This window comes from Trachypithecus francoisi, unplaced genomic scaffold (genome assembly GCF_009764315.1).
Source record: "Trachypithecus francoisi isolate TF-2019V2 unplaced genomic scaffold, Tfra_2.0 Lachesis_group14, whole genome shotgun sequence".
Classification (NCBI taxonomy): domain Eukaryota; kingdom Metazoa; phylum Chordata; class Mammalia; order Primates; family Cercopithecidae; genus Trachypithecus; species Trachypithecus francoisi.
Window position 1 is genome coordinate 56,090,687 of NW_022681459.1, and position 23,783 is coordinate 56,114,469.

Below are 23,783 nucleotides of genomic sequence, written 5' to 3' on the forward strand. Positions count from 1 at the left end.
AAGCCTCCCAGTGGGTGGGGTGGATGGTCCCTTTCAATGTAAGTCAAAGTGACACCTTCCAGGGCCTTCCATCTTTTCAGAACAAAGTCCAAGGTCTTCTCCGAGGGCCACATGGTACAGCCCCCAAGGGCCGTCCCCCACTTCATCCTCACTGATCTCTGCTGGGACAAACCGCTCATGCTGAGCTCATTCTCACCTCGGGGTCTTAGCATTGCCGTTCCCTCTGCCTGGAGCACTGTTCCCTGCACCTCTGTGTTCCTCACCTCTCCCATCCTTTGGGACCCACCTTCAGCATCCCTTCCTGAGAGGAGCCCTCACTGGCCACCCTGCACCCCAGTCCCTCCAGCCACTCTGCTCTGCCAGCTCCTCTGTGGCTCTGATCCCTGGTCTCTGGCTGCACTGTCTGTGAGCCGCTCCCAGCCTGTCTGCCCCCCGGGTTCGGTGTGTTGGTGCTGCCCTGCTGTGTGCTAGGCCTTGCACTTGACCTTGGGCAAGTACTTGATGGATGGGCGGCTGAGAGCCTCACCCCTGGGATTCTGGGAGGTCCAGCCAGGAGGGAGGCTGTCCTTGGTGCCAGGGACACACAGGTGGCAACAACGTGAGTGTTACAGGTGGTGTCGCACGTGTGTAGAGTGTCAGAGGCTGGCACAGGCGAGCGTGGTGTCCAGGTCAGTGAGGTGCAAGGCAGACTTTGCAGGTTTCCCTGTCCTGGTGGGTGGGGAGTGGGCTGAGCACGAACTCTGGGGTCCCCATCAGATCCCAGCTCAGTGTCTCACTTGCTGTGTCACCTTGGGCCAGTCGCCTGCCTCTCCTGAGCCCAGTGTCCTAATTGTGAGGTGGGGGAATCTTAGTTCATACCCATGGGACCTCAGGGAGGGTTTAAATTGAGTAGGACATGGGTCTGAAGCCCTCTGAAAGCCACCCAGTGTCCTGTGTGTCCATCACAGCTTCACTGAGATCTAATTCACACACTTTACAATTCATCCATTTAATGTGCACAAGCCCATGGTTTTTAGTATATCCTGAGTTGTGTAGCTGTCCCTGCAGTTGATTTTAGAACGTTTTCATCACCCCAGAAAGAAACCCTGTGGCTTAATCAGTCCCAGTCCTCTTGCCCCTGGCAATACTAAGGTGCTGTCTGTGTCTGCAATTCCACCTCCTCTGGGCATTTAATCGAAATGGAATTACACTCTATGTGGCCTTTGGTGTCTGGCTTCTTTCACTTAGCACGATGTTTTGGGGTTTTTGAGGTGGGGGTTGAGATAGCGTCTCACTTTGTTGCCCAGGCTGGAGTGCAGTGGTGTGAACATGGCTCACTGCAGCCTTGACCTCCTGGACACACAAGTGGCCCTCCTACCTCAGCCTCTTGAGGAGCTGGGACCACAGGCATGTGCACCACCACACCTGGCTATGTGTGTGTATGTGTGTGTGTGTGTATTTTTTCTTTCTTTTTTTTTTTTTTTTTTGAGACGGAGTCTCGCTCTGTCGCCCAGGCTAGAGTGCAGTGGCCGGATCTCGGCTCACTGCAAGCTCCGCCTCCCAGGTTTACGCCATTCTCCTGCCTCAGCCTCCCGAGTAGCTGGGACTACAGGCGCCCGCCACCTCGCCCGGCTAGTTTTTTTTTTTTTTTTCGTATTTTTTAGTAGAGACGGGGTTTCAGTGTGTTAGCCAGGATGGTCTCGATCTCCTGACCTCGTGATCCGCCTGTCTTGGCCTCCCAAAGTGCTGGGATTACAGGCGTGAGCCACCGCGCCCGGCCCTTTTTTTCTTTTTGTAGACACAGGGTTTTGCCATGTTGCCGGAGTGGTCTCAAATTTCTGGGCTTAAGGGATCCACCCGTCTCGGCTTCCCAAAGCGTCGGGACTATAGGTGTGAGCAACCGTGCCCAGCCGATACGTTCGAGTTTTGTCCACACTGGAGTATGTAGCAATACTTCATTCCTTTTTAAGGCTGAGTGATATTCTGTCACATCAGAACACATTTGCCTTATCCTTTCGCCCATGGATGGGCACCTGGGCTGTTTCTACTTTGGGCTGTTACAAATAAGGCTACCGTGAGTACTTCTGCACAAGTTTATAAGTGGGCGCCTGTTTCATTTCTATGAAGTATATGCATAGGAGTGGCAATGCTGGGTCTCATGGTGACCCTACATTTAAGTTTTTGAGGAGCTGCCCAACTTTGCCACAGCGGCTACAGCGTCTCACACTGCCACCCGCACACCGGAGTTCCCATTTCTCCACATCCTCGCCAGCACTTGTTATTGTCAGTCTTTTTTACCTTTTATTCCTAGTGCGTGTGAAGTGGCATCTCATTGTGGGTTGGATCTGCGTTTCCTTGACAGCTAATGATGCTGAGAAGCTTTTTATCTGCTTATTGGATGTTTTTATACCTTCTTTGGACAAATGTCTGTTCAGGTCCTTGGCCTATTATTTTTTAGCTTTTATTTTTTGATTGGAAATTAACACATAATATTACACATATTTATGGGGTCCATGTGATATGTGGATATATGTACACAATGTGTAACAATCAAGTCAGGGTATTAAGATTTCCTTCCTTTAGAATATTTATAATTTCTGTGTGTTGGGAACATTTCCAGTTCTCTCTTCTAGCTGTTCTGAAATACACAATATATTGTTGTTAACTCTAGTCACCCCACTGTGCTGTCAGGCACTACACCTCCCTCCTTCCACCTGTGTGTATTTGTACCTCTGGTTTTTGTTTTTTTTTTCAAGATGGATTCTTGCTTTGTTGCCCAGGCTGGAGTGCAGTGGTTGGACCTTGGCTCACTGCAACCTCCACCTCCCAGGTTCAAGCAATTCTCCTGCCTCAGCCTCCCGAGTAGCTGAGATTACAGGCTCCCACCACCACGCCTGGCTAATTTTTGTATTTTTAGTAGAGATGGGGTTTCACCATGTTGGTCAGGCTGGTCTTGAACTCCTGACCTCAGGTAATCTACCCACCTCAGCCTCCCAACATGCGGGAATTACAGGTGTGAGCCACCATGCCCGGCCATCTTTGTACCTCTTAACCCACCTCTCTTCATGCTCTGACACCCTCCCCAGCCATTGGCATCTGTCATTCCATTCCCTACCTCAATAACATCAACTTTTTTAGCTCCTCCATGTAAGTGAGAACACGCGATATTGGTCTCTCTGTGCCTGGCTTCTTTCACTTAACACGATGACCCGCGTGCCACTGCAGCAATGACAGGGTTTCATTCTTTTTTATGGCTGAGTAATATTCCATTGTGTATCGATACCACCTTTTCTTTACCCATTTATCCGTTGGTCTTTGTCCTTTTTAATCGAGTTGTTAACCATTTTATTATTGAGTTGTAGAAAATGTCTTTTTTTTTTTTTAGACGGATTCTTACTCTATTGCCCAGACTGGAGTGCGATGGTGCGGTCTCGGCTCACTGCAACCTCTACCTCCCAGGTTCAAGCGATTCTCCTGCCTCAACCTCCCAAGTAGCTGGGATTACAGGTGCCTGCCACCATGCCTGACTAATTTTGTATTTTTAGTAGAGATGGGGTTTCACCATTTTGGCCAGGCTGGACTCAAACTCCTGACCTCAGGTGATCCGCCCGCTTCAGCCTCCCAAAATGCTGCTGGGATTACAGGCATAAGCCACCATGCCCAGCCCAAAACGTCATTTTTTAAAAAGAGGGACAAGCACAGGTTGTCAGGGAGGAGGAGAATTGAATCGTGTGGGACGGAAGCACAGATCCATGAGCATAGGTTCACACGGCCACTCCCGGGCACTGCCTCCAAGGGTCAGCCCAGGTGTATGCCCAGGGACACGTGCAGAGGCGCACACCTGCTGCCCAGGGATGCCCAAATGTGTGTCTGCCCACGAAGCTCCCAAATGTGTCATACGTCACACCTGTAGGCATGAAGCTTAGGCCAGCCTGCCCCCAGGAGCGTGTGTACCCTTCTTGGCCGGGTTGGAGCAGTTCTCTCATCTTGCAGGTAGGGAGGCAGGGGCACAGAACGTCCCTTCACCGGTCTGAGGTCACTCAGCTGGCAAATTTCAGGGTCTAGACTTGAAGGCAGGGCATCAGACTCTGAGCCTCCCCCTTGCTTCCAGAAGACTCCGGGACCATGTGTGGCCCCCAGACCTTTGCCTTCATCTCATTCACTTGAGAACCTCAGATTCTGGATCCCCCATTTCCTGAGCTGCTGTGTGACCTTGGGGAGCATGCTGCCCATCTCTGGGCCTCAGGCTCCTTGCTGGGGATGGAGGAGCCACACTGGATGGTCCCCAAGGGCCTTCTCAGCACTGAGGCTGCAGACTCCTGGCTCTCTTCCTAAGAGGGCACCAAGCACCTCTCCGATCTCCGCCTCCATGCAGTTAATCAGGTCACTAGGAGCTCAGCCACGGCTTGCTAGTAAAAGCGCCCTGGGCCCTGTGGATGCTAGGAAGTGGCAGGGAGCATGAGTGGATGGTGAGGAGTGGCAGCTGTGGCTGGGAGGGTGGACTCAGCCCTCAGCTCTGCCCTGAGGAGGGGAGTGGGAAGCCCTGTCCTGTCCAAGCCCCAGCTTTGTTCAGGAGACACGTCTGTTCTTTCTAGAAGCTACTCACAAAGATCTGCCAGGGTCCCCAGCGTCCTCCTCATGGTCAGAGTGAGATGACTGTGGATGAGGGCCCAGCTCTGCCCTAGCACACCCCCTTTCCCTGGACATCAGGGTCTGGCTGGCACCGCAGGGGCAGGGCAGGGGGCTGCGTCTCCTCCCTCTGAGCCTGTCCTGGGCCCAGCCAGGGGATCCAGTGAGGGCTCGAGTTCAAATAACTTATGGAAAAGAGAGCAGAGCTGGATGGCCCTTGCGTAGCCAGAACATTCCTGCCCCAGCAGCCTCCGTTTACCCACATGCCTCTGAGGACTCTGCTGCTCTGATACTCTGGATTTGAGGGGAGAGCTGGGCAGGGCTGAGGGGGCTGGCCCTGGGGAGGAGGCTGTCTCCAGCCCAGTCTGCATGGAGCACAGAGAGACACCTGGGCCTGCCCTGGAGCCCTTTGCTGCATCTGGTCCACCCCCAGCCGGCCCTGGGCTGCCCACCATCTTGGTGATGTGGGTACCATGCCCTCTCGTCCTGTTTGCTCTCAGAGCTGGCAGCTAGGGCTGTGCAGCAAGGTGAGGACTTTGAGTTCCATGTGGCAAATGGGAACACAGGCTCAGAGAGGGTTGGTGACTTGCCGAGGCACCAGAGAGAGATTGCACTGGAAACAGTGAATCCTGCAGCGGGCCTGGAACCTTCGGGACCATTACTCAGAAACCCGCCCAGTGCTCTTGAGGGCTGTGGGATGAGGGGTGGCCAGAATATAGCCTGCTCTGGCATTTTCTAGGGATACTGCTGGCTGCTGCTGCCGGCTCTAGAGTTTGAGGGTACAGACCTGTGCTTGGGTAAGCTGTGGGTCTTCAGAGAGGCCCCTAGGCCTCCCGAGACCCAAGTGTATCAGCAGGACAGCTGCTGGCCCCAAACAGAGCATCCATGCTGCCCTCATCCAGCTTCCCCATCACCACACACCTCTAGGGCAGCTGCTGAGCTCAGATGGCTGTGGTCACTGCCATGGGTCTATTGCAAATCACTTTCTGCTTTGAAGCCTCAGTTTTCCCATCTGTGAAATGGGTCTGATCAGAACGGGGCCGTCTTGGAGACAAGGTGGTGTCGGGGAGGTGACCAGCCCAGACCTGCTCATGCATGGGATTTGAGAAACAGCAGTGGGTAGGGGAGGTACACAAAAGAATCTGATGTGGATCCTGCCCACCACCCCTGCAGCCTGAGGGGCACCTAGTGAGAGCGCAGAGGAGGGCGTGCTCACCACAGTGGGAATTTGGGGAGCAGGGAGCAGCCCTCCCTGAGAGCCTGAGTAGTGCATGGATATGTGGGAGAGTGGGCAGGTATTCCAGGAAGAGAGGGGGCTGCTGTCCCCAGGGCAGGCGGCAGGAAGCCAGCAGGTCCTTTATTCAGGAGTATTTACTGTGCGCTGGAGGTGGCTGCCCAACCTGCAGGCGGGCCACACTGGGCTGCAGACAGTGGTGGGTGAGGACCAGTGGGATCAGGCCTCTGGGGCCTTGGGGGCCAGGCCAAGCCACTGGGAGTCATCTCAGAGGCCTTGGGGGCACTAACAGCTGCTGAGCAAGGCGCATGGGTCCAGTCTGTCTGCGCCCGCTGCAGAGGACCGGCTTCTAAGTCTAAGCGCTAGCTTGCTGTCAGCCTGGAGGAAGCATGGTGTGTGCACGGACTGGCAAGGTGCCCCAGTCACGGCCCCAGGAGTGACTTGGGGAGGGACACAGGGGAAGCCTGCAGCCCTTCTGCCCTTCTCACTACACACCCAGGCACGCCATGACAAAGCCCTTGGAGTGGGCGTCTAGGTCTGTAACATCGGGTAACGGGCCCTCCCCCGTGGGCTGCTGCGAGAATTTAACCGGACAACACAGGCAACGTGCCAGGCGCACGGGAGCCCGCAGTCCACGGCAGTGACTCTTGCTGGACCTAACGTCATTCTTATTGATTCTCCCAAAACTACGACTCTCTGCAGCTCACCTCCTGCTTGTCTCCATGGGAGACCAGAGAGTTTGGCTCATTAAAAGCAAATAAAAAAGGAATTAGCGGGAGCGGCAGGCGATGAGTAACTGGTGAGTAATTGAGTCTAAGCCTGGGGCGGGCATAGCCGGGTGAGAGCAGGCGCTTGCGGGAGGCTGGAAGGGAGGCTTGTAGGAAGCGTCCTCCAAGTGTGCAAACTCAACGGTGGACCTGCCAGCCTACTCAGGGACTTCAGGACAGTGGCATCCCCTGGCCGGCTCTGCAGCCTTCCCATGGGGTAGGAAGAGGAGGATCACAGGTTGTTGTTCCAGGACCTCTGAGGGGACATCCACATCTGTCCTCAAGCTCCACCGGCCGGGCCCACACAATTGTTTGGGGTTCCTAGACCCCCTCCATTGGGTGACATGTGCCCACTCCGAAGCCAGCTCAGCCTCCCTAGAGCTTCCCGCCCAGAGCCTGCCTGCAGCTGCCCCTGCCCCCCAGGTCCACAGGCAGCATCTTCCCTGGGGGCTGCACAGCCCACATTCGCCGTCTCCTGCTGCCCCATGTCACCTTAGACTCAGACAGGCCAAGGTGGGGGCAGAAGAGCTTCCAGCACCCCCGACCCTAGGCGCTTTGCTCCTCCGTCAGCCTTCCTGGTCTTTGAATTCATTCCCTGGGTTTGAATCTTGCTCCAGCCGCTCTCTGTGCCTCTGCTTCCTCCTCTGTAAACTGGGAATCATGGCTGGATGCACCTCATCCTAATGTCCAGGTGAAATGGGAGCGCATGTGAGGGTCGGGTGCACACCCGGTGCACGGGGAGAGCCCTGAGGGTGGGCTACAATGGTGCCGGTGTCAACCGGCCTTTAAATGTTCCAGAATCCACACCTGTGTGGCCAGGCAAGCACCCTGACATCCAGCCCTCCCTAGCAGCTGGCCCTGGCACCTGGACAGAAAGTGCCACCTGCTTGCAAGACATTCTCCCCCTCCTCTATTGGCCACTCATGACCTCACCAAACCCTTCCACAGCTCAGCATCTTTGTCTCTGTGTGACCATGCTGGGAGTACATGCCTACCACAGCCACACATACACATCACACACACACACACACACACCACACACACACACACACACGTGAATCCATGCTCCTTGTTAAGACTGTACCTACTTAAAAGGTAACCTCCTCCAGGAAGCCTTCCTTGACTCCACTCCACAGAGGCAGGTCAGTGAATCCTTTGAGGTGCCATGACCCTTCTGTGGCCCTTCTCGACCCTTTCCTGGGATCCCCCTCTTGGTTTATTGCCCCCTACCCCTACCCCCATGAGATTTCCGAGGCTTTCTTGCCAGCAGGCCCTGCTGTGCTTGGGTAATGCAGACAGAACGGGGCGTTTAATACCCCACTTCACACATCATGCAAGGGCTTCCCTTCGGGTCATCTCGACCTAATTCAGACTCGGGGAGGTGAATTCCTATATCTTCCTGGCCCTGGCCCAGGCAGAGAGTGGGTAGTGTGGGTGGGCAGCGGCCAGAGGAGGAGAGGCTGGCAGGATGAGGCCCTTCGAAGGCAGGGGCCGTGCTGCCTGCAGCTCAGAGGAGGCCGATCATTGCAGTCTCGAATCTTGCTGGGGAGGGAGGGATGCTGGACACTACACTCCCCGTAGTTCTTCTCAGGAAGGCAGTTCCTAGGAAGCCGTGGCTCCCTCCATGACAGCAGACAGACAGCCCACCAAGGTCTTCTCCTGAGGCTGGTGGGCCCCACCTCAGTCCTCACCCTGATGGAAGATACCCTAGGGAAGAGGGACCCCACCTGGCTGAGCCCCCAGCTGGCTGCGGGCAACGAAGTGGCCCCAGAGTACACACACAGCACCTAGCACAAGGCTGGGCATGCCGTTGGTGCTCAATGGTTGTTCATAGAACAGACCTGACTTGACTCTGTCTCAATCTGTGGGCTGTCACCTCAGCCCCAATAACAGGCACAGCAGTGGGCAACTGAGGGCTGTGCGGGTGCTCGCGGGTGCTGGGCAGGGGACTGTGCCATGCCAGCAGTGTGAGTCTCCAGCTGCCCTCTCCTGGGCTGAGCACCTGCCCTGTTCTGCCTGTTGCTGAGATGGGCAGGGAGGTTCCCGCCCACTGGAGTTTGGCTCTTGGTCCTCCAGCTGGCATGGTTGAGCCTGCTCGGTGTCCACATGGGCCAGGTGCTGGGGACATAGAAATGACACAGACCCAGGCAGGGGCAGGTTGAGAGGGACCCAAGAGTCCAGGGTCGGGATGGAAGGATGCACAGGGCCTGGCCTGGGACTGGGGAAAACAAAGAGGAAATGAGAGCTGAACCTGCCCATCTCAGGGGCCTTCAGACCCATATGGAAGTCCTCCCCTGTAAGACTTACCAGGAAGAGGGTGTCCGGATCTGGGTCAGATTTGGAACTGAGGGGTCAGGCACCAAGTGCTCCCTTCTGTCTGGGGGTCTGGGAAGGCTGCCTGGACGGGGAGGCCTCAGACCTGGGCCTTGGAAGGTCCTTGGGATTTGGGTATGAAGCAGGAGGGAATTCCACCAAAAAGACCACATGATCCCCAGGGGATGTGGGCAGCGCCTGGAAGGACTGAGTCATTGTTCTGGGCAGAGGATGGGGAGAGAGGGCTGGGGCAGCCTGCGAGCATTGACCTGGGACCCTCCCTTCCCAGCTCAGCCGTGGGCTTGGCTCTACCAGCAGAGGGAATCAGCGAAGGTGCCAGCGAGGGCCCTGGCCTGACAGCCCTTGGAGTGAACCAGCTGGTGGCTGGGGGAGGAGGGAGGCAGGGAGGACTGTTGCCCAAGTCCAGGCAGTTCTGGGGCCCCTGGGTCAGGCAGGGGTATTAGGAGGAGGTGAGGAAAAGGAGCCCAGGATCTGGAGATGGACTGAAGGTGGGTGGACCAAGAGGGAGATGGCAACAAAGGGCTTCTGAGCTGTGTGACTTCTACCTGGGTTCCCGGCTTGGGGTGGGGGTGAGCCCCCTCCATGCTCCCCGTGGCCCCAGCTTCCATTGGCCATGCATGGCTGGTCCCCACGGGGTCAGTGCAAATGCCCGTTCATGAGGTGGGGCTCCTGGGAGGCTGGCAGAGGGGAGGGGCAGAGGCAGGGATACCCCTCCCCTCCATGGGTCCCCACCACTCACTCTCAGGGCTGGAGAAACTGGGCCTCTCCCGCCCAGTCTTGGGAACAGGGAGAGAAGCTGTCGGCAGTGCTGCATGCTGGAGGGCGGGTCGCAGGGTGCCCTGGGGCCTGCTGTATACCAGGCACTCACAGGGTGCCCTGGGGCCTGCTGTATTCCAGGCACTGCCCTCACCATAGCCCTGAGAGGTGGCTCCCATCAGCCCTGCTTTGGTGAGTCAGAGTCTCAGAGGGGCAAGCAATGAGCCCAGGGTCACACAACCAGCCACCAGCAGGTGGATCGAGGCCCGGCACTTCATCCCCTGAGCCCACCTGGCCCAGGGCCTGGGGCCTCACCTTGTGCACCTGTCTGTCCTTGCAGGGAGCCGTGAGGCTGCCTTCACGTATGCCATCACCGCGGCTGGTGTAGCGCACGCCGTCACTGCTGCCTGCAGCCAAGGCAACCTGAGCAACTGCGGCTGTGACCGCGAGAAGCAGGGTTACTACAACCAGGCCGAGGGCTGGAAGTGGGGTGGCTGCTCAGCCGACGTGCGTTACGGCATCGACTTCTCCCGGCGCTTCGTGGACGCTCGGGAGATCAAGAAGAACGCGCGGCGCCTCATGAACCTGCACAACAATGAGGCCGGCAGGAAGGTAGGGTGCGGGTGCGGCTGGTGGGGGCATTAGCTGGGACTGGTATGTTACCCGCTGACCTCTCGGAGCCTCAGGCTCCTCTTCTAGCAGAAGCAGTTGAGTCACCGTAGGTGTGCAGCAGGTGGGGCCGTCTGGGTCCTCCATGTGCATGGCTCTGAGCCTCCTAATACCTGGAAGAGGCTGTCCCCATCCAGAGACGTGAGAGCCGAGGCTCTGAGTGCTGATGCGATGCTCACAGCCCCCAGCTAAGACGGAGACCTCATTTCCATGCAGGGTGTGAGCTGGGCTTGGCTGGGGACCTGGTGAGGGGAGGTCCCAGGCCACAGCCCCTGTCCCTGCCCTTGGCGTTCCTAGTCCCAGAGGTCACATCAGCACACCAGGAAAGACTTCCTGACAGAGGCGGCCTTTTTACTTAGCAAGGAAGGGAGGCCCCCGGGAGGCAGGAGCAGCCTGAGGAAGGTGGAAGCTGTGAGCCGGGGTCTGCTGGGGAGCAGGCTGCGCCTGCACAGGGCGGGACGGAGTGTGGTGGGTGGCAATGGAGGAAATTCAGGCAGGGACACACTGGGGAAGAAGTCAGAGCAAGCCGGGCTCCACCCGCTGGAGATGAGGGCCCCAGATACTGGGCTGGGAGGAGCAGCCGCACGGCGGCAAGATGGCCTGAGATAGGGTGGCCAGCCAAGTGGAACACCCAGCCGGCTCTGGCTCCGAGGCCTGGGGACTGTACCCAGGGCAGCAGAGCCTAGGGGGCTCCTCAGGTGTGGGACAGACTTGCCATTCCAGGCAAAGAGGAGTTGAAGAATCCCTCGGGCCCAGGGACTATAGCTGAGGCCACTGGTCACTCACTGCCCTTTTCTGTGCCAGGTGCTAGGCTGGGCACAGGGCAGAAAGGAATCAGACAAGGCCCTGGCTATGGGAACTGCGTCCACAAGAGGGGTGCAGGGGTCACACCCAGGATGGTGAGGGCCTGGTTGCGTAGGAGAGTATCAGAGTGAAGGCTTGATGGCCACAGGACTTGGGAAGCAAGTAGAGCCTGGCACAAGAAGTAGGGCCTGCTCAAGAAGAGATCTTAAACACCAGGCGAAGGATTTGACTTTCTCTTATAGATGTGGAGGTTATCATGCAGGTGGTTATTAAGTTATTGTTAGATGGATGGATGGGTGGATGGATTAATGGCAGGGTGGATGGGTGAATGGATAGGTGGGTGGATGGATGAGTGGATTGAGGGGTGAATGGATGGATGAATGGATGGATGGGTAGATGGGTGGATTGATAGATGGATGGGTGGATAGATGGGTGGATGGATGGATGGATGGATGGATGGATGAGTGGATGAATGGGTGGGTGGATGTATGAGTGGATGGATGGATGGAAGAATGGGTATATGGGTGGGTGGATGGATGGATGGATGGAAGGATGGATGGATGGATGGGTGGATGGATGAGTGGATACATGAATGGATGGAAGTATGGATGAATGAGGGGATGGATGGATGGAAGGATGGGTGGGTGTGTGGAAGGATGGATGGAAGGATGAGTGGGTGGGTGGAAGGATGGATGGATGGGTGGATGGATGGATGGATGGATGAGTGGATGGATGAGTAGATGGATGGATGGGTGGATAGATGGGTGGATGGATGAGTGGGTAGATGGTTGAGTGGATGTGTGGATGGGATGCATGGGCGGATGGAAGGATGGATGGATAAGCAGATGGATGGATGAAAGGATGGATCGGTGGGTGGATGGGTGGATGGATGGGTGGATGGATGAATGGATGGATGAGTGGATGGATGAGTAGATGGATGGATGGATGGATGGAAGGTTGGGTAGATGAATGGATGGATGGATGGATGATGGATGGATGGATGGATGGAAAGATGGGTGGAAGGATGGGTGGATGGATAGGTGGATGGATGGGTGGATGGATGAATGGATGGATGAGTGGATGGATGAGTAGATGGATGGATGGATGGATGGATGGATGGATGGATGGATGGAAGGATGGGTAGATGAATGGATGGATGGATTGGGGATGGATGGATGGATGGATGGATGGAAAGATGGGTGGAAGGATGGGTGGATGGGTAGGTGGATGGATGGGTGGATGAATGGATGGATGGATGGGGATGGATGGATGGAAGGATGGGTGGGTGGATGGGTGGATGGATGGGAAGACAGATGGATGGCTGGATAGATGGATGGATGAAGGAATCAGTGATACAGCCTTTGCCTCCAAGGAACTCACAGACAGCATGTGAACACTAGTCTCCAGGTACAGGCAGATCACAGTCCATGCCATAAATGGAGGTTCACGAACCTTGAGAGGCCAGAGGAAAGTGTGGGTCACTTACCTGGACTCCCTGGGGGAGTCCCTGGAGGAGGAGAAGTAGGAGGAGAAGGCGAGGCTGAGCCCTCATGGGAACCACCACCACCCTTCAGCCTCTGCAGCTGCTTAGGTTCTGACAGAGTGTTTCTCACACCCCTGGGGAAGAAGCTCTCACTGTCCCCATTTTAAAGATAAGGAGAATGAGGCCCAGAGTGAGCAGCAGACCTGGCTGAGTGGCTCGAGTCCCTGCTCGTGGGGAAGTGTACACAGCAGAGAAGCGGGGAAGGATGCTCCAGGCAGAGGGAATAGCACAGGGAAAGGCATGGGGGACCCAGGTCGTGGTATGCAGTGTGGCGAGACCAGGGCGGGGATGGCCGGGTAGGGTGTTGTTGGTCTCTGGGCTACAGGTGTCATTGCAGGGCCCTGGGGCAGTGACACTGATCAACTCAAGGGCCAGAGTTGTGTTTGATTTAGCTCTAGGGTGCCTTGTGAACCCCAGGGCTGACTTGGTATGGGACTTGGAGGTGTCTGGTGACTCACAAGTGATGGAAAGGCAGAAGGGAAATGGAGGCAGGTAGGACTGGCCCCTGCGAAGACAGGAGGTGGGAAAACACGAAGGCTGGTGACGGTCCCCACAGGTGGGCAGGGGACAAAGAGGACAGCCACAGGAAAGGGCTCTGACAATGCCACCAGTGGCCAACTCTCCTACCAGCCTTGTCTCGGATGGTCGGTGAGGCCCTGGTTGACCCATGCATCTGCGGAGCCTTGGCCTTCTTATCTGCACAGCAGGTGCAATGCACTTTGTCCCCCCGACTCCTCACTGCCCCTCCAACAGCCCCCACCCTGTGCACCTGTGGGGCACAAGTGTGGCCTGAGCCCTTGGAAAAGGCCAAGGGTGGTGGTGTCACGGTGACCCTCAGGACAGGGTCCTTTTTAAAGAGCATGGTGCTCATCACAGCGGTGGGGGGTGAGTGTAGGATGGGGCTTCTGGAAATTTCCATAAGCACTGAATCCAGCCCTTCCTGGGTTGATGCTGGGACCCTGGCCCCATCACAGAGTACCAGGCCCACCTCTGCCCCCCGACTTCCTCAGGACCCCGCTGTGCAGTGAGGTGGCTGGAGAGCAGCTGACTTGCCGCCACAGACAAGTGGCGCAGGTGGGGCCTTATGGCAAAGGACATCTGTTCTCTCTCAGCGCTAGGGCCCCAAGTCCAAAATCGAGGTGCTGCTTGGCAGGGCTGCACTCCCTCTAGGCACCAGGGGAGGATGCTTCCTGGCTCTCTCAGCATTCCTCAGCTCCCAGTGTTCCTCTGCTGTGGCCACCTCCCTCCAGCCCCTGCCTCTGTCTTCACCAGGTCTCCTCTGAGCCTGAGTCTTCTTCTCCTCCATCTCTTTTTTGTTTGTTTGTTTGTTTTGAGATGGAGTCTTGCTTTGTTGCTGAGGCTGGAATGCAGTGGCCTGATCTCTGCTCACTGCAACCTCTGCCTTCCAGGTTCAAGCAATCCTCCTGCCTCAGCTTCCCGAGTAGCTGGGATTACAGGTGTGTGCCACTGTGCCCAGCTAATTTTTGTATTTTTAGTAGAGATGGGGCTTCACCATGTTGGCCAGCCTGGTCTTGAACCTCCTGACCTCAGGTGATCCGCCCCCCTTGGCCTCCCAAGGTGCCCGGATTACAGGCGTGAACCACTGCGCCTGGCCTCTCCATCTCTTGTATGGACCCTCTCATTGGATTTAGGGCCCACTTGGACAATCCAGGGTGACCTCCTCTCCATCCTTTCCTTAATCACATCTGTAAAGACCTTACTTCCAAATAAAGTCGCTTGCCAAGACTCTGAGCGGACGTGAATTTGGGGGGTTACTATGCCATTCCCCAAGCTGGCATGTGGCCCAGGCTGGTGTCCCTGGTGGGCAAGAGTGAGATGGGCAGAGTCTGAAGGCCCGCCCCCGCCCTGCCCCCACTTCTACCAGACCAAGGCCCTGGCTGCCCTTCCCCAAGCTCCCTGGTGGGCTGGAGTGGCCTTTAATGGGCTGCCACAGGCTGCCTGTGAAGAAAGCTCTCAGAGCAGCCCCTGAGGTTTTGGAGACCTGAGTGCCCAGTGCCCGGCGCCAGCTCTGCCCCTGGTACATGGTCCCCACTGCTGTGTGGGACAGGTCAGCAGGGCAGGCAGAGGCCACACCCCCAAGACCAACCCAGTGAAGGCAGGAGATTGTCCATCTGCAGAGGCCTGGGGGCTGGTGTCAGGACAGCCTAGGGCACCTCTCTTGGTGACATGAGGTTAGAAGCCATCGCTGTGGAGTGCCACTAGCTCCTGGAACTAGGGGCTGGGAACCCCATTAGCTGGCCACGTCCCACGTCTTGGCACAGCTCTTCCCTGACTGAGGGTCCACAGCGTCCTGCTGGGCGGGCGTACCACTCACACCATCCTAATGGGAGCGCCGGATCCTGGGACGGGCACACCCTCCACACTCTCTCCTCGGCCAGTGGCTCATGACATAACTTCACTTGAGGCCACACTCAATCCACTCTGTGGGCTCGTGGTCAGAGGGTGAAGCAGACATGGGCTGTGTCCCTGAGGGGCTCACAGGTCAGGGCCACACTTAGGGGCAGGGACCAGCAGGCATGGGAGGTGCTGTGGAAGAGGGTGTGAGGCACCTCGGTCCACAGCCCCAGGCCATGGCCAGGATCCGGGGTGCGATGCCTTTAGTCGGCCCCAGTGGCTGGAATATCGGACACCAGGCTCCTGGGCTGGTCAGCCTCCCCCTAGAAGGACTTTAGTCCACCAACCCCATGACTCCCCTGCCTGGCTATACCTGAGCACTGCTTCCAGGCTACACCGTTATTCGGGAAAGAACATTGAATCGGCCCTTTCCTGGAGCCCCTTCAGTCCACCACCCCACCGCCCACCCAGGCCCCCAGGGTCGAGGAGGAACCAAGGCCTGGAGGAGCGGCCCCTGCTGCAGCCTGCAGCTCCTCTGAGCAAGATGAGTGCACTCTGCGCCCTGCCAGGTGGTCTCCTGGGGCAGGGGGCAGGTCTCAGCGCTGGCGTCACCGTTGCTGTGGCTCGAATGGCCAGGGCACTGGTGAAGGAAATGGCACATTCTTGAACCCTGTGATCACTTCCTGGGAGAGGCTCTGACCCAAGGGATCCAGCCAAGCGAGGATGTGGCCCCTCGCTCTGCAAACAGCGGCCGATTAGGCTTTATCTGGGGATGGTCACCGGCCTGGCCCTGCAGGGGCCGATTGTCCCCAGGCGGGCAGTAGCATGTGACTGGGCTCCCTGGCCTTGATGAAGACTGGGAGACAGGGATAGGCGAGGGAGGAGGGGGAGGGATGCAGAGCACAGTACCAGGGGCAGCCATCCTGGGCCACAGCGGGAGCACTAGAGGGCAGCTTGAGCCCGGACCACGTGGCCTGCACACCCTCTAGTCTGGACAGGCCTGCCAGGTCTCTGGCCATCCAGGCCCATCTGAGGAGGGTGAACAGCCAGGGGTGGGGTGAACTTCTCCCTGCTGGGAACTCCGAGAGGGACCACCATCAGGGCAGCTCCTGGGGTGGCACCCGGCCTGGGGAGCATCCGGGCAGGCCGTGTGGCCAGGGCCAGCAATGCTTCCAGGCTTGAGGGGCAGGTTAGTGGAGGGAGGGGCTTTTCCAGGAGGGAACAGATCCCAGCAGAGATGAACAGGGAGCTGGGGTTATGGACAGGAGTCAGGAGGAGGTCCCAATATACTCTGTGGGGGTTGCCCAGACACCCAGTCCAGGCTCTGGCCCACGACCTTGGCCCAGACACCCCTCAGCCCAGCCTCTGAGCCCTGCAATTCCCCAAAGTTACCCCACCCTCTTCTCAGGACTCGTGGACTCCTCCCACCCTCAGCCATCCTGGGAGGGGCATCAGCCTCCCTCTCCCACCTCTCCCCAGTCTCTCCAGTCTCCCCAGTCTCTCCAGTCTTTGCCCAAGGGCATCACTGATGCAGAGCAGAGGACACCCCAGCTCCAGGCTGCCAGCCTAGGGCCCACCCAGCACCCACCTACTGAGCCTTTGGGCCCAGTCTTTTCCTTCATGCTCGGTGATCTCCAGACCTTTGCTCATGTTGAACCCCTCCTGGAATGCTGTCCTCTTTTCTAATGAGCTCCGACACATCCATCAATACCCACATCTCCTCCAGGAAGCCCCTACCTCAAGCACCCTGACTCCAGCACGATTAGACTCTCCTGGGTTCCTGCAGCACCTTCGCTGGGTCCCATGCTGAACTGCGAGCCCCAGAGGACCTCATGCAGCCAGGCCAGGGAAGCTGCTCGGGGCATCTCTGTGGAGCTGTTTCTCTCTCTTTTTCTTGTACTCATTCATTCATTCATTTCCTGGGGGACTTCTCCACTGGGCTAGAGCTAGGGGCCAATAGCAGGTGCCCCATGACCGTGAGTTCTGGCCCGAGGGACAGAGGGTGGCCAAGCCCCGGCAGGGCTGGGCTGCCGAGTGAGGCCAGCAGAGCTCTGACAGCTGACAAATGGCCCCTCTGCAGCCGCGGGGCACCAGCTAATAATTCCCCATCTTCAATCAGGCCCGGCTGGCAGGGCCCTTTCGATCTGGGTAAATGAGTACCTGGGGTCAGGGCTGGCTCTGGGAATCAGCCTTCTGGGGCCATGGAGGGAGGCCCAAGGAAAACACTGCACCCGTGGAGGGCCCTTGTGGAGCTGAGGAGGAAGAACAACAGCAGAGGCGGGTGCAGAAGCGGGGAGCTCCACGTGCGGGCCGGGGCTGTTGGCTTCTCAGCACGCCCGGGCCTCACTGACCCGTGTACTCGCCTCCCCTGCTCACCCCCCGGCCTTGGGCAAACGTGCACCGAGGGCCACCAGCACTTCAGGCTTCCATGAAACAGCTATTTGTTAAGCACCAACTGCATGCCAGACCCTACGCCAAGCCCGAGGGTGGGGAGCAGGAGAGATGGCAGGGTGGGGTAATGAGCATTTATTAAGTACCTGCTGTTGCTGGGCCAACCCCACCTGTGACCTGCAGCAGGTCCCACAGCCCCAGGCCTCAGTTTCCTCACCAGTGCATGACCAGGACGTATCATCTCCTTGAAGGACTGTAAGAGTCTAACGAAATACCTTCGATAAATATACAGCAGGGTCTGCCAAGTCCCAAATATTCTCACTGCACCCTTACACCCTCCTATGCAGTGGAGACCTATTGTTAGCAGCTCCATGTAATGGGAGAGGAGGCTGAGGCTCAGAGAGGGAGAGACACTTACCTGTAGTCACACAGCTGCAAGTGAAGGAGCGGGCTCCAGGGTTGGGCTGGAGGCAGGAGTAGGGGAACTTGGAGGGGCCCAGCTTGGGCCGCGCCGTGCCGAGCAGCTTCCCTGTCACCCTCAGGTTCTGGAGGACCGGATGCAGCTGGAGTGCAAGTGTCACGGTGTGTCTGGCTCCTGCACCACCAAGACCTGCTGGACCACGCTGCCCAAGTTTCGAGAGGTGGGCCACCTGCTGAAGGAGAAGTACAACGCGGCTGTGCAGGTGGAGGTGGTGCGGGCCAGCCGCCTGCGGCAGCCCACCTTCCTGCGCATCAAACAGCTGCGCAGCTATCAGAAGCCCATGGAGACGGACCTGGTGTACATCGAGAAGTCGCCCAACTACTGCGAGGAGGACGCGGCCACGGGCAGCGTGGGCACGCAGGGCCGCCTCTGCAACCGCACGTCGCCCGGTGCGGACGGCTGTGACACCATGTGCTGCGGCCGAGGCTACAACACCCACCAGTACACCAAGGTGTGGCAGTGCAACTGCAAATTCCACTGGTGCTGCTTCGTCAAGTGCAACACCTGCAGCGAGCGCACCGAGGTCTTCACCTGCAAGTGAGGCTGGGCCCAGAGGCAGCCGCGGGCACTCCAGACACCCAGCGGCATTTTGCACATCCATCCTCGCCTACCCTGCCTTGGTGCTGCCAGCGGCAGGCAGAGGCGGGTGCAGAAGCGGGGAGCTCCACGTGCAGGAGGACACCGACCGGGGCCCACGCCCTCTACCCACCTCCCTGAGGCTCCTTCCTGCCACCTCCTCCCATCACCTCCTGCGGCAGAACAGCCCCTGTGACCCACCGAGAGAGCAAGGCCAGGGGCCTTGTGCTCCCCGACGCGGCCCAGCAAGTTCCCTTTCTTCTCTCTGGGAAAATGAACCTCCAGGACACACATGTATCCCAGAGAGCAGTGACAATGAGACTGAGCGTCCCCTGCCCCACCTGGCAACATGGACACAGAAAAGTTACGCTGGCTGGGCCCTCAAGACCGATTCCCAGGCCGGGTCTGCCGATGAGTCCTGGGGCCGTGGGGACAGATGTTGACACAAATTATTTATGTTTTCTTAGTATCAGAAGAGGATTCTCAGCACTAATGCGCAGCCAGTCGTAACTCTGTACTTTGTGTCAGCCCATCCTCTCAACACCCTTTCTGCTTCCTTTCCCAGCCCCACCTGGCTGGCCCTCTGCCCCTGCAGAGCGGAGGCAGCCTGGGGTTGATGGGGACCACGCAGTGCCTGCGGGTTCTAGAAGTAAGCTGGGCAGGGGCTCGTCGGACCACACAGCCCTGACCAGGCCTTGGAGGAGAGCCATGGACAGGCTCCTCCAGGCCACCTTTCCTTCTTTTGAAAATCCTATCAATGGCTGGGCATAGTGGCTCATGACTGTAATCCCAGCACTTTGGGAGACCGAGGTGGGTGGATCACCTGATGTCAGGAGTTTGAGACCAGTCTGGCCAACATGGTGAAACCCTGTCTCTACTAAAAATACAAAAATTTGCTGGGCATTGTGGTGCACACCTGTAATCCCAGCTACTTGGGAGGCTGAGGCAGGACAATTGCTTGAACCCGGGAGGTAGAGCTTGCAGTGAGCTGAGATTGTGCCACTGCACTCCAGCCTGGGTGACAGAGCGAGACTCTGTCTCAAAAACAAAACAAAAAAAAAATGAAAAAAGAAAAGAATATCGAGCAAATCAAAACGTCACCCATGTTAGGTTCCAGGAGTGTGTCCTTCCTTCCCTCATCCTGTCACCCTCCTGGCCTGGCACCTCCAGTTTACAGAGCCCCCCTTCCCCCTGGAGCCAGCCTGATCCCTGGGACTGTGCTGCTGCGGGGTGGGCAGGCAGGTGGCAAGTGGCCAGGGATGTTTGCCCCATTTGACACATGGGGACTCTGAGGCCCAGAGTGGCACAAGGACCTGCCAGAGACCCTGCAGCTGTGAGTGGAGGCTTACACCCTTCTCCTGCCCAGCCTGGGGCTCTGGACCCAGGAGAACACATCAGGATGCCCAGGGTGGCAAGAGGTGGCTCCCATGCCTTGAGAAACTCAGCTGCTCCCTCCCCGCCATGACAGCCTCACTGGGGCCTGCACTGCCCTCGGTGCCTTTGAGGGTTTGTCTGGCCCTGTCCTAGTCCTTTCACCTTGACCCCAATGCTGAGAAAATCTGGATCCAGAGCTGGACGTGTCCTTTCTGGACGCTCCCACCCCTGTCTCTGAGGAGCCTGAGTGACAGAGGGAGGAACTCGTCCGAGGCCAGAGAGGATGGTCTGCAGCTGGCTCCTGGTGCACCCTCCACTGCCCATGGCCTGGCCCCATTTAGGGTATATTCTCTTGGAAGCCTGTGGGAATGTGTTCCTGAGCAGCCGACAAGCCAAGAGCCTGGGGCAAGTGAGTCCCTCCTGGGCTCTGACCCTGTGGTACAGCCAATGTGCCCCTAACCATGCCTGGATGCTGAGTCTCTGGGCCACCATGAATACCCCACCCTCAGCCTGGCCCCATCCCCTCACCTTCCCCAAGTCCCAGAACACCCCTGAGTCCATAGGCCCGGCAGCCTCTGCAAGGAACCTGGTTAACTTATGATGTTATATAGCGTTGAAATGTCTATAGTGTCTTTAAATTATTGTGACCTACACTGGGTACTGGAGTGGGGGATGGCTGCGGCCCCCATCCCCCATCCCCCATCCCCCATCCCTATCCCGCATCCCTATTTCTCATCCCTATTCCCCATCCCCATCCCCCATCTCCTGAACCAGGCTCCTCCTTCTGCTTGAACAGACCCTTGGGGCCCCTGATGCCACCAAGCCACTCGCATTGTCCCTTGGCTGCTGGGCACCCCACTGAGCCCCTGCCCACCCCGAAATCTGTTAGCAACAGGCCCTTTGCCTGGGTGAGATGGGGGTCAGGGTGGCCCAGATGGGGGTGATGGCGACCAAGGTGCTGCGTCCCGCCCTTCTGACGGCAGCCTCCCCTGGAGGGGAGCGCTCAGCCCAATAAAAGCTGGAATCAGAAAAGTGAGTGTGTGTGGAGTCCCCATGCGATACGCCTGCAGCTGCAACCCCACCAGTGGGGACACATGCTCTGCCCACCGAGGACAAGCCCCCGAGGCCTTCATGTGCCCCCAGCTATCTGGCTTCCCTGTGCCTTCTGTGGGCCGTCCTTCCCATCCTCACACCAGAGAACCTTGCCCAGTGCCCACCCTGGAGCTCGAGTCATGCCGACCTGCCTCCAGGCACCTTTGGGCTGGCCCCACCCAGCCAGGGGCACTGGGGCACTGGACACAGACCCTGAGGCCTTGCTGGACAGCACCAGGCTCAGGCTGCAGGGACAGGAGGGCCGTGGGCCTGGCACCTGGTTACCGGGGGCTGGGCTGGAGCTACTGTTAGAAGAAAGGACAGCAGGCTCCATAGGTCCCTGTGTCTCTGCTCCCCTCTGACCAGGGTGGGGTCTGGCTTTCAGGGTCCCTGTAGGTCCATCCAGCTGGGTCTGGTGGATTTTGGCTCCACAGCCCTGGGGCCTGCCTTGATCTCACCAGGCCTGGGAAGGTGGCATGAGGCCCCCAGAAACTCAACAGCCTGCGGCTGGCCACAGGCTCCGCTGCTCCTCCCCAGAGCCCAGCTGTGGCAGGGCCTCCCAGCCTGCAGCCTGCGAGAGCCGTGCACACAGCAATGCACAGTGCTCCCCCGAGGGGCGGAGGCATGTGGCAGGGCCGGTCTGGCCACTGCCCGCTGTCCCAGCAGCCTGGCATCGGGCGAAACTGCTGATCAAACAGACCCCATCCTTGCTGTGCCCAGCCTGGGCACCCACGGAACTGGCCCCAGACCCAGATCCCAGTGCAGGGGCTTCTCAAGGGGAATGGATCCCTCCAGGGTGCGGGGAAGGGGTGACAGCCAGAAAAGAGTGTTGGACTCACAGCCCCAGCCCTGTTCCTTCCTGATGCATGGGCAGCCTCTGGGGCGACCCTCCTGGATGTACAGCCTCAGTCTACCCATCTAAGAGCAGGGGGTAGCCTGGGGCCAGGACTTGGTGGTCAGTAGGGCGCATGGGGCTGGCGTGCATGGGGCCTGGGCTGGGCAGTTTGGCAGGAGGCCCTGGTTCCCCATGAGACAGTAAGCGAATCGGCGGCGGCAGCGGCACGCCGGGGTCCGGCTACTCCCACAGGGCCAGGAATGAGGAAGCCTCCGAGATGCCCGGCCCTGGTGCCCAGACTGTACTGATTTCTTGGCTCTGGTTCAAACCCGCCCAGTCCCCTCGGGCTGCCCCGCATATCCTCCCCGGGGCCCCGCTGGAGGCCTCGCCCTTGCTGCTGGTCTGGCCTGGGGGCCCACCTGACCCCAGCCCCAGGCTCCCCTCTAAGGCTTATATTTTGGGAGCATTTCCCCCTGGCCAGCCCCTCGCACCCCCACTCAGTGGCTCACTGCTGCATGGAGTGGTGACCCCATGTGCTTAGCCCTGGCCAGCCCTGCCCTACAGGTGTCGCCCACACCAGGGGCCTTCCCGCCCCTCTGACTGGCCCTGGCGATTCCCACACCAGGCCTGCCACCCGGCTGCTCCCACACATAGGCCATTCCTGTGGGCTTTGCTGGGTAAGGTGTGGGGACTGATGGCTAGAAGGGCCAGAGTTCTGGCAGCCCACCTCTACCCAGGCTCGCTGGCCAGTTCCTTTGCAACTTCAGTACTGCCCTGGGCTGACTCCAACTTCTGACCCCTCACCCTTCTCCCCACTTCCCCTGTGGTGCCTGTGCCCACAGCTGCCAGTGAGGCTGGCGGCCCATCTCGGGGGATGCAACAGCTGACGACTGAGGTAGCAGCCTCTGGGAGCGAGGAAAGGACTTTCTCTGCACTCACTCCTCCAGGCCTCTGAGCCTGGGCTTCCCGCTCTGTAGAATGGACATAAAGGAACAAAGCCTCTGCCCTGCTGCCATCTGGTCCCCTCTTCCTCTCTTGGAGGATCCACGTCCCTCCCTGGCTCACAGCTGAGCTGCCGCCCCGGCTCCCACCCTGCCCTGCCCCACAGGGCTGCCTGCGCCATTCACTTGGCACTGTCTGGTGGCCAGAGCACACAGGGGCCCTTTGGCCCTGGAGGGCAGAGGATGTCTCATTGGCGTACCCTTAGAGTCCTTCCTGACCCACTGTGGTGCCCACAGCACATTCCCTCCCTGGCCCCCTGCAGAGTGAGCCCCAGTCCTGCCTTTGCTTCCACTGGCTCTTTCCAGGATGCACCTCACACCCTTCCTTCCCTGATGCTGGCTTGCACCAAGCTGGCTGTAGTCTTGCTCTCTCCTCCCCTGCCTCAGCTCCCACCCTTAGGGGCAGGAGTCCTGTGTCTGTGATGGCCCCTGTCTCCCAAGCTGGCTGAGGACCAGCACACCCCTGTGCCAGACTTTGGGCCTGTTCCACACGTGTCCACAACCTTCACAACACCCCTTCCCCAAATAGGTCAGTGCTAGTTCCATTTTACAGACGGTGAAACTGAGGCACAGAGAGTAAGGGGACCTGTCCAAGCTCAACAGCCAGCGAAAGGCAGAACCAAGATTTGAACCCAGGCCTTGTGGTGTCTTCCTTCTACCCAACTCATATGCCTCCGCCCACGAGGGGACACAGGCCCAGGGACCTCTTCCAAGTTCACAGAGAGATGAAGGAGAAAAGAACGGCTATGGCTGGTCTCAGAGAGATGACAAGGACACTGTATCTTCACCAACAGAACAAGAAAGACCCAGTGAAAAAAGCAGCAGGCAAGATCTGAGTTAGATATCTGGGTGAACTTCACAACTCCCAGAACTGGGAGGTAAAGGAGGGGGATCAGGAAGGAGGGGCCGTGGGCCACCTTCTCCCCGAGCTGGGCTAGTCCTGCTGGCCCCTTGGGAGGGGCC

General features: G+C 58.3%; 1 protein-coding gene across 1 annotated transcript in view; it reads left to right on the forward strand.

The window, feature by feature from the left end:
* The window catches only part of WNT7B (Wnt family member 7B), a 56,548-nt gene extending 35,630 nt beyond the window's left edge, over positions 1-20,918 (forward strand). The window contains exons 3-4 of the mRNA XM_033233606.1: positions 10,040-10,311; positions 18,004-20,918. Coding sequence (XP_033089497.1) covers positions 10,040-10,311; positions 18,004-18,483 — 752 coding nt within the window. The 3' untranslated portion in view covers positions 18,484-20,918. The remainder of the gene's footprint in view (positions 1-10,039; positions 10,312-18,003) is intronic.
* The last annotated feature ends 2,865 nt before the right edge of the window (positions 20,919-23,783 follow it).